At 28.4% G+C, this 11,310-nt stretch overlaps 2 protein-coding genes across 2 annotated transcripts in view; both read right to left on the reverse strand.

The window, feature by feature from the left end:
• LOC129960663 (ankyrin repeat and LEM domain-containing protein 2-like) overlaps positions 1-488 on the reverse strand; it is a 32,429-nt gene extending 31,941 nt beyond the window's left edge. The window contains exon 1 of the mRNA XM_056074217.1: positions 444-488. The gene's annotated coding sequence lies outside the window, so the exon portion shown is untranslated. The remainder of the gene's footprint in view (positions 1-443) is intronic.
• LOC129959857 (uncharacterized) lies at positions 488-9,317 on the reverse strand. The gene is made up of 3 exons (XM_056072751.1): positions 9,299-9,317; positions 7,078-7,531; positions 488-554 (listed from the first exon to the last, which is right to left on the reverse strand). The coding sequence occupies exons 1-3, from the start codon at positions 9,315-9,317 to the stop codon at positions 488-490; spliced, it is 540 nt and encodes a 179-aa protein (XP_055928726.1).
• Positions 9,318-11,310: the final 1,993 nt, after the last annotated feature.

An 11,310-nucleotide genomic window follows, 5' to 3' on the forward strand; every position in this document is an offset into this window, starting at 1 on the left:
AATAAATTAAACCTTAAAACTTTATTATGTTATTATATGTGCCATTTCTATTTATGCTTTATTTTTTGAGTGAAATGAATAATTATTTCTCTTAGACATTGTTTTTAATTATATCAAAGCTTACATTTCTTAGAAAGGATCCTATTCAAATAGAGCAAATATTCATAAACATGCTTTGAAAAATATTTTCATTACATATATACAAATAAGAAAAAAAGAGTTTAATAAAATAAAAAACAAATTGAATAGGATAGTTCAAACTATAGGTTTAAAAAATTACAATAGCCTTCTCATTAATATTTACTAATACTGAAGTTCTATTGCATACAGAAACAATTACGAAAATCACTTAACAATATCAAAAGAACTTAATATTTAAACTCATCTAACTCTTTAGGAGTACCTATTTAGAGTTAAATTTCAACTTATGAATGGAAACTTACCACTTCCTGATTCAGAAGGAGTCCCATCAAAAATAAAATCTTCTTCAGGTATTATAACTTGCTTCAGGCCCAGTAACTGTTTCTTCTAAATTTTCAGAATTATTCTCTGGCCTAAAAAGGAAATATAGTACTTAATATTATACAATAAGTTATATAAATGTAAATTAGATAAGAGTAGTATTTTAAAAGAATAAATAATCAGTAAATTTCTACCTGAAAGAAAAGTCAGATTGATAAATTAAGCTTTAAATAGGTAAATTTAAAAAACTGAAAGAATAAAATTTAATTTTAAATCTTGAAACGGAATATGAACTTTACAGAATAAATAAAATGTATTTTTAAAACACATTAAAATCAACAGTTTCCACGATATCCGATATTAAACAGATGAAATTTTAAAAGATTTTATATTAGAAATAATTATAGATATTTAATATAATAATTATTATATAAAAATATATAAATACCTTATAGAAATTAAAAATATACACAGTTCCTTTAAAGTTTGACATTTAAAACTTTGACAGGAGAAATACAAAAGTGGTATAAGATGTCTTGGATTAACAAAGCTGATTGGATTTTTTAACACTAACCTGCACTTATGAACAAAATATTAAATGCACAATTTGTATACTTCTGTTGAATCATTTCTTGGGTGTAGTTGATAGAAATTTAAAATTTTATTCATTCCTTATATTACTTTGTTTTGATTACCTAAGAGAACCTTTCTTCAGAATTATTACAAATCTCCTTTTGTGAATGTAGTAATTAAAATCTAGGTATCTTCCTTACAACATTCACTTTAGGTCTTGATAAAACTAATACATTTTTTACTAGATATCTATCTAATAATCATGTTTGAATCTTAGTGTAGTTTAATATAGTTAAAATATAGACAATTTTCAAGTGAAGAAAATAAAACGTATCTAATTTAGAATACTAAACACTCCTTGCATAAAAATCCTTAATATCATATATAAATATAGTTGGAAGATTACTCTCAAAATATATACATTTTTATCATATAGAACAATCTGAAAGTAAGAAGTTCTGTTCATATTCACTTTCTTAATAACACTTTACTAAAATATTCCATTTTAAAATGTATTTCTAAGTACATTGTAGCAAAATATTAAGTTTCATTCAAGGGTCAATATTCATTACACTTTTGTTTGCTAATAAACTAAAAAGCAAACTTACTTAACTCACCTTTGAAATATACAATCGTTTAAAAGGAAACATTTTTAAATAATTAGATTTTTAAAAAAACACCTAGCTAAATATTTCTAGATGAAACTCTAAACATATATATACAAGGCAATATTTATAGACATGGCTAACAAAATTAAATATCCATACTCATGTGGTTCATGAAAAAACTAATATATTTTATAAGTTCGACAATTTGTAACTTATACAATTCAAGACAGAAAAAAAAAAAGCAACATAAAAATATTAACTATTAATGAAGGAAAAGGAAAACATGAAGTCAAATTGTTTAGAAATATTAATAAAAAAACAAACCAATAAGTATAATGGAAATTCTTTTGACACAGCTATGCATGTCGTGATAATAGAACTCATTTTTATTTTTTGTTCTTTTCTCATCATTGAGGATAGTGAATATAGACACAACTTAAATATAATGAATTTTTTATAATTTCAACAAATAAAGTAATTTAATTCTAAAATATCATCATGTAAATACATTAGAATGCCAGCTGAATATTAAGTGTATAGTTATATATATATATATATATATCCTAGAGAGTAAGAAAAGTAACTCAGAACTTAAGTGTTTAAAATTAACACAGCTTTCACTGAAACCATAAGCCAAAATACATAATTTCAAGCCATATTACTTTTACATGTATACACCAGGTTGGAATGAACATATATGTACTTGAAAAGCAATTCTATAATCCAGATTTCAGAATTAAGGCACATTGGTTTTTAGTAAAGGTGAGTGCATAGTCATATAATAGAGAATCAACTATCATTTTATAAATCTTAAGTTCATTATTATAAATTGTGCCACAGTGCATGTGATTAGTTCACAAAAATTGAAGTTAAGGGAAAATTGAAATCAACAGACTATATGAAGTTCAATAGTTTTAGAAAAATTCAGCACAACAGCAGCTTTCTTTAACATTTTACATATAAAGGAATATCTTAGAATGTTGCTTTTCAATTGATAACTTATTGCAAAACTATACCCAAATTATCATACTGCACTGTTTTAAGGGTTAAATGAACGACATTTTTTGAAACCGACAATATTATTTGAAATAGAAAATCTAATGGCAATTAAACAAAAATTAAATAACAATTGGCATTGTTATCATAGAGTTACCTTATAAAACATAAAACTTTCGGAAATCCAACCACAAAAACAAAAAGCTTAACACTGTCTTGCTTTTTGAAAATTTTGTAAATAGAAATTTTTTTTTGGCAAAACCACCAAATTATGCCATGTTGCTGCAAATATTTAATGATCACAAATCTCAAGATATTATAAACAAAGTAACAAATTCGTTGGGTAATAATCATTTCAGAAACAGATAAAAACTTGAATATTATTTAAAAATCACAAGAGAAATTCTAAATTACTTTCAATAATAAAATTATTCTCGGTAAGTGTTTATGAAACTTATAACTTGCTGCTGGATTTATTTATTCAAGCAGGAGTCAAGAATCATTATGGATTTCAGATTTGCTATAGAAAACTATGAGTAAATAATTTACCAATCAAAATCAAAGATGTTACAATGCATTACACAAGTGACTACTAACATAATGCAATAATTTATTTTGGGAAAAGTGGTTTAGATCAGATTTTTTTTTTTTTTTTTTCTGTATTTATAAAAATAAATACATTTTCCCTGCAACCTTATTCTAGTAAAGTAAAATTTTTTCAGGTCTCAAATTTTATGATAGTTCAAAAAAATGTAATGATCTAATCCTTTGGAAACAGAAAATGTAATAATGCAAATTAATGATAGAAAGAAAACACGTTAAAAAATAATTAATTTTGTTGAAATATTTTATATCAAGATTATTTCAGGTTGTATATATTTAAAGGATTGTTCTAAATATTAACACTCTTAAATTACATACTATTAAAATTATCATGCCATTCCAAGTATAAACCAAAAATTTTTGGACTTTTTAAAAATTTATTTAAACTAAATTGACAGGTTTAGCTTATATACAGATACGCTCATCCTGGGGGAAAAAAAATGAGGTGTTTTTCATTAGCTGGATGCAAGAATATTCCTGGGTTGTTAGAATATTGCACAAAAGCCATCATTTATAGTTTGAAATCTATTATATAAGAATTTCATTTCCAGCTCATCTTTTCAAACAAACCAAAATAGTAATGAAATAGAATGGTACCAAGAATAAGAACTACCAGAAATATAATAGATTTTATACAAGATGGCAAAAGAATAGAAAAAACATGCAAGCTTCAGATAACATTACTGAAATCAAAACTATCATGATTGGCAAATGGAGTTTTATTTTAAGATGATTTGGTTGGAAAATATTCTACCCAATTTACTTGCTTGGCATTATTTTGTACCTTCACGATAATGTGTTTGAATGTCAAAAGATTAAAAAAAAAAAAAAATTATTTTATCTTATACATGGGTTTTGAATTTTTGGTAAATCTTTAAAGTGAAAACACACTCTCGGCATATATTTAGAAGTATACAATTCTGCAAAATAGCATTCCCAAAGCTTATTCTTCATGTAAAAAGTTTAAATAAATATATTAAAGAAGTTTATGATCTCATTTCTTTTAAAAATATATAATCCAAACCAATTTTTATTGGGAAAATATGGAAAAATTCTAGCCAGATGTTTTAAGCTTAAACAATTTTCTTAGTTATATTTTCCAACAAATATTATAATTATATTAAATATTAATATCATTAAAATTAAATTAAACTATATCAAAATAGTTTATATTATATACATACAAATATAGTTGTAAACATATATGTATGTATGTATTTTCATCTCTTGTGAATCCACAATTAGAAAATAAGTTTGAAAACACATCAATCAAATTTTTTAAAAAAAAAGGAAATTTCAATTAATTTTTTAATAAAAAAACTAGAAAGTAAATAAAATGCAGCATTAATTAATAACAAAAAGATGAATTTTTAATAAGATTAGTCAATACATTTTAAGTAAGTTTAATTTTTAGTAATAAATAAAAAGATTATGTTGAATACTTAAGAATTGAATACTGAGAATGTTGCCATTAAGTTGTAAAACTATTAATAAAAAGATTCAAAACCTTTCATGTCTTCATTTTCAATTATTAAAAATTATACAGCCAACTTTTTTTGTTAGGGGAGAAAAAAATTCTACTTCAACCACTTACATATGTCGAATGAAAATGAAATATGTTCTCACTATTGAAAGTGTCATCTCACTAGGTAATAGAAAAACCAGTAAACAAAATGCACGATTAATTCTAGTCAAATGTTTTAAGCCTCGATGATTTTCTTAATTATACTTCATAGCAAATATTATTATGATTATGATAAACACTAATACTATTAACACTAAATGATAATAAAATGAATCTATATCAAATATATATGCATGTATTTTCATCTGTTGTGAATTAACGATTAAAAAGTAAATTTGAAAACAGAACACTCGCTGATAAAAAAAAAAATGAAATTCCAATTAATTTTTTAAAGCTCAGAATATTTTTAATTTAATTTAAAAATATTTAATTACGGATACTAGAAAAAAAAAATGCAGAGACAACAGCGCTCCAAACTTTTTGCGAACATATTATTGGAGGCCTGCTATACACGATACGTTCAATCAACAGTTTCAAAAGCATGACTCAAAACCGAAACATCTAAAAAATGAGCCGTAATAAATAATTATTTCTAAAATAGACTCATTTCCATCCATAAAGAAATTATTTTTACCTGTTATTTTCCATTTTCTTGCAGGATGATCAGAAAAATCGAAAAAAAGATGGAGCAATAAATCCCGCAACCTTCCCCGGCTGCAGATCTTCACGAACTGACGCGCTGCGTACTGCGCTACCAAGTCTTCGTTCCGAATTCTCAGAAATTTTCGAATATACCGAATCGTAGTATATTGCCAGATTCTTTGAGGAGAACTTTTCTTGGTTTATTATTTGTTTGTTTGATTGTTTTGCTTTGACATCCAAATTATTACCCTATTGCATAATAATGCCTCATTAGAAAAAATGAAAAAGTAAATAATGGAAATTTTACGAAATAAATAATGTTTTTAATTCAAAAATATTAAATGCATGTGGATTGAGATTTAATACATTTAAATGATCACTCTTTCTGTTTTGCAGAGCTGATTTACAATTATGTAAGAATCTTAAACACCATGCAGCTACTCTTATCAATTTGCTGAAGGAGAATATCTTTTAATCAAATCTCATCTAATGGATTTACTTTTACTATTGTTGAACTTATTAGAACATTCTTTTTCAATTCTAAATTGTCTGCATCTTCTTTGATATTTGTCTCATTATTTATTTTACTTAATTTAGGCCATTTACATTCATTTTTTAACAACCAATTTGGCCCATACCACCAGAAGTTAGAGTTTTTCAGTTCATGTACCGTTAACCCTCTTGATATTAGATCGGCTGGATTATCAGTTCCAGGAGTGTGATTCCATTCAGTGGGACTGGTTAGATTTTGGATTTCTTTAATTCGGTTTTTTACGAACACTTTAAATCTTTCAGGGTCACCCTTCATCCAATAGTAAACAATTGAAGAGTCAGTCCAGAAGAATCGTGTAACAGGAAAGTTAATGCACTTAACTATTTTACAGCCTAGCCTTGCTGCTAAAGGAGCACCCATTAGTTCTAATCTTGGGATCGAAAGCGTCTTTAGAGGGGCCACTCGACTTTTTGAAGCGACTAAATTTGATTTGATTTCTCCATTTTTCAATAAGACTCTAATGTACACTACAGTTCCATATGCCCTCTTAGAGGCGTAGGAAAAGCAATGTAGTTGAGCTTCAGCTATTTCATTGGTTTTAGCTTCGGCAAAAAAATATCTAGGTATTTTAATGAGATGCAAATTTTTTTATTTCTTCGCACCATTCATTTATTTTAGTGGTCAGTGTTTTCGGGAGAGGGTCATCCCAGTCTAATCCCAAACACCAAATGTCCTGTATTAGACATTTTATCTTGATGGTAAAAGGTCCTAAAAACCTCACTGGATCAAAAATGCGTCCAGCTACTTGAAGAACATATCGTTTGGAATTTATCTTTTTAGACAGGAATTTCTCTAAGCTTCGAGTGTCAAACTGGAATACATCTAAATCGGAATCCCAGGCCAATCCTAGCACTTTACAAGGAGTTAAAGCAGAGTTATCATTAATTGAATATTTTTCTTCATCTATTTCTAAACCCGCCTCTCTCCATTTATCACGAAGCTCAACTGAGTTAGTTTTCCATTTCCTTAATTCCATGCTCGCTTCTTTAAAGATGTTATAACGTTCTAGACTTATTTTAAAAGCTGAATCGAAGTCTCTTTGGCTACAGATTATATCGTCGACATACAATGATTTTTCTAGCATTTGACATGTATTAGAAAATTGTTCTACATACCTCTTTAGATGGTGTTGTATTGTAGCTGCAAGGAGGAAGGGGCTTGATATGACACCGAAGAGAACTCGAGTCAGCTTGAAAATTTCATTTTCTTCCTTTTCCGAATCTTCCGTCCAGAAGAAGCTAGTACAATTCTGATCTTTCTCGGCATTCTGTATTTGCAGAAAGGCCTTCTTTATGTCGGCAGTTATGGTAATAGCCTGTTCTCTAAAACCTATTAAAATCTCAAAAAGATCTGGAATGAGATTGATACCAGTATGCAAACAATCATTTAACGACAACTGTCCTTTGGCACGAGAACTCGCGTCAAATACCACTCTCAAACGAGTGGTAGTTTTATCTTCCCTTATTACCGCCCTGTGAGGCAAATAAAATGAAGGTTTTCCTTCTTCACATGTTATGACTTTCTTAATGATACCTTCTTTTAAATGATCTTCAATAACAGCTTTATAATCTAAAAATAGCGAATTATATTTAATAAATTTTGATTTTAAGTGTGAATACCTCCTTTTAGCCACTTCAAAGTTATTAGCTAAATATTTTTTCATATTTGTTTTCCACGGAAACTTTACAGTATATTTTTTATTTTGATAAACAATAGTTTCTTCAAATTGTTTTATAATTTTTTTTATCTATAGTATGTTTTTCTAAATCATTCTCTTCAACCCCTTCTATCCCTAAATTCTCAAGATCCCAAAATTGTTTAAGTTGGTCCGAAATATCCTTTTCATCTACTACAATCTTCATGGTCATTAAATCATTTGATAAACCTAGGTGACCTTGCAAGCACCATCCAAAAATTGTTTCAGTCGCTACCAGTTTGTTGTTTAATTTTTTTATTCTGCCTGAAACTATTTCATAATAATAATCTACACCAATTAATATTGAGATATTCTTGCCTCTATTATCAATATTATCAGCTAGCTGTAAACGCTTCAATTTATTGTACGTTTTAGTAATATTGTTGTTAGGTACAGGAAGAGTAGTGGCTGAAATGTTTTCTGTAACCAAAGTTTCTACTTCAATACGTAAAGAGGGATCCTCACGTTTTTTTAATTCTACTCTCACTATATTGTAAGAATGTTCCTTTGCTTGTTTAGAGCCAAAAGTGTATACCGATAAAGATTCTTTTCTTATTACTTTTAACTTTAATTTTTCTGAAACTTCACGTGTTATAAATGTTCTCATACTTCCATTATCTAACATTAGTCGTACTGTTTCAAATTCGTTTGTTTCATCATTGCGCACGAGGGCTGCACATGTTTGAAGAAATATATTACCGCGAGAAAAGCTTGTTTTGTTTTTATCGTAATGTGAAATTGCGGTAATTACGTTCTTATTATCTTTATTTAAATCGGGCATGTTAGATTCTGCTTGAGAGCAAATAGATTTATTATGCTTCTTCCCGCATATTTCACATGTCAAATATCTTCTCTGGCGGCATTCATTAACTCGATGTTTTGGCTTCAAGCATAAAAAACATCTGCCATCTTGTTTTAAAACACCGAGTTTCGTTTCCAAGTCGGTTTGAGAACATAACTCCGATCGATGCTCGCCTTTACAATATAAACAATTTTCGTTTAATGCTGACGCGGAAAAACATTGAAGATCTTTCGGTTTTACGCTTGACCTTGGACTTCGCAATATATCATGCGAGCTAGCTGTGTTTCGACTGAAGTTGTTGAAAGGATTCTGTTTCGCTTTCGGGAGGGAATTTTCTTTGCGTTTATCGCCTTTTGCGGTATGCATAAATGCAGAGGATTCTCTACATTCAATTTCAATTCTTAAAAAATTTAGTAATTCAGTTACATTAAATTCGAACTTCACTTATCAACTTTTATCAACTTTTTTTCTATTAAATTCAAGGACAAGATCTTCGGGAATCAATTTAATTAAAATGGGATAGAGTAAATGCCCATACATCTCTGAAGTAACTTTTAATGAATCTAAACTTCTTAAGTTTATCTCTACGGTATCATACAACTTCCTAAGACCATAAATATTATTTGAATCAGTTACTGGTACAAGATTTAGTAATTTTGACATGTGTGCGTTAATAACCAGTTCTTCTCTAGCAAATCTTTGTTTCAACAATTTTAAAGCCTGATCATAATTCTCGGCTGCACCCACTAATAAGGACTTTAAATATGAGAATTTATCAATTTTTGACAGAGATTTGTTATTATCAATAGAATTTTGAAATTGATTCCAAAATTCTAACCAGCAACAGGGGTCTCCATTATATTTTTCAATTGTAAGTTTAGGCAATTTTATGGTCTTAAAATTATATTCGTTTACAGGTACGATGGCTGAACTTTCCTGAGTGTTGTTTATTGCATCTAAATTAGGATTTCCTGTAGCGCCTAATAAGGAAACATTTGATGATATTGATTGGCGCTCTGATTCGTCTTGTAAACATTTTAATTGCGCTGATAACTTGGACAAACAAACTATGATTTTTTCATTGTATTCGAAAGTCGACTCAATTTCGGTTTCGAATTCCTTATCATCTTTGATTAGATTTTGTATAAGTTTATCATAGTCTTTTAACTGTGTAGACGATATATTCAAATAATTTAAGTTCTTGCAAATCTTTGGTGGTAAGAGAATCTATTTTCTCTTCCAAATCGCTATTAATCTTGTTAATGTACTTTGTAACTGAAGATCTATGCAAACCTCTGGTTTTTCTCAATTTAGAAAGTTCATCCATCATTCTTATATTTAATATTCAAAAACTCCAAATTAAAATTGTATTTCTAATACATCAAATTTCAATATCAATTTTAGATTTATTCATACATTATCAATCAATATTTCAATAGTATTCTATCAGTAACCAATATCTTTAAAGCGAATATATATTATCAATATGTAACGAAAATTCAACTTCAAATATAAAAATCAAATTTCACTCTATTGATACATTCATTCCTTTTAACATCGGACATTCAAATCGATGAAATTAAATTATTTTAAATGTCCGAGTTTCTCTTAAATAAAGGAAAATATTCTCTCACCTTTCTGGTTACTGATTCCTTTCGATCTTCATAGCTGCTTTTCCATTAGATCAGGCCCCACGTTGGGCGCCAAAATGTTCGTGGGTAATGAAATAAAAGGGACCTGATCTGTCTTTTTTCCATTTATTATACATAAAGCAGCTACTGAAGAAGACATCTAAAGCACATCAACATAACATCACAAACGCACACCCACACAGCGACAGGAGACACACCTGTTCTCGCGCGGTAAAGCGAAAGTATTCTGGCGGGAAAAAAGTTGTTGTCAGATCAAGAGAAAAAGTTGTTGCCAGATCAAGATTTAAGTTCTTGCGCTGGCTATGCAACAGGAAGTGTTAAAAGGAAGTGGCATTTTAATCCCAACAATAGTACGACATTTGGTAAACTAATACTACGCAATAGTGTTTTATGATATTGAAACAACATAAAATAGAGGACTTTTATTAGATTGGTTCGGTATTGTGTAATATTATTCCCAAAATTGTACAATATAATCTTCCCAGTATTCAATAAATTAGTTCTCAATATTATAAATATTTCCAAAATTAATTCTAATTACCTTTCAGAGTTTTAAGAAAGTCACTAAATTCTAAGCACTTTTTTTAATTATTTTTAGCCTAAATCTGCTACACTTCCTTTTTTCATTTAACTTGAGATCCAAACTCGGGACTCTTCAGTTAGCCCAATACGGCTTAAAACTAAAAAAACCGGACAATGCAGGTGTTGATTATAGTAATTACTATAATATTCACATAGGAAGCACCGATCGCAATCTATATTTTAGTCATAAATACAGGATTCAATTCAACTGAAACCAGATGTTTTGTTTCTAACTTTTACACTAATGAATATATTTTAATGAAATTTTCAACAGTGTTGCATTTATTTAAAACAACCCTTTAATGTACAGAAATGTATGGTCTCAACCGACGCTAATAAGAAATAAAAAGAAAGATAAAGTGTTTAATGACCTTGTCATTTACAAGTGCAATGTATATAAAAGCTGATCAAAACTACACCTTTCAATACTGATGCATTCTTGACAGCATGGCAGCGTCGGTGGAGCGACTGTCGTCACGACCTTCGTAAAACATTCTTAATATATGTATTTCTTAATATTTGTTTATTAAAGAACATTTTTTTTCTCCTGAAATTTCCAATACAGAACCCTCACAGATTGTAATAGGTTATCAATTTAAAAAAAAATATCAAAAAC

The sequence above is a fragment of the Argiope bruennichi genome, chromosome X2 (assembly GCF_947563725.1).
Source record: "Argiope bruennichi chromosome X2, qqArgBrue1.1, whole genome shotgun sequence".
NCBI lineage: Eukaryota > Metazoa > Arthropoda > Arachnida > Araneae > Araneidae > Argiope > Argiope bruennichi.

Excerpts from the sequence above, each read along its gene's own strand:
- LOC129959857 (XM_056072751.1), bottom strand. Across the intron at positions 555-7,077 it reads ATACAACACCATCTAAAGAG|GCCAGAGAATAATTCTGAAA; the intron begins GTATGTAGAACA and ends TTTCCTTTTTAG.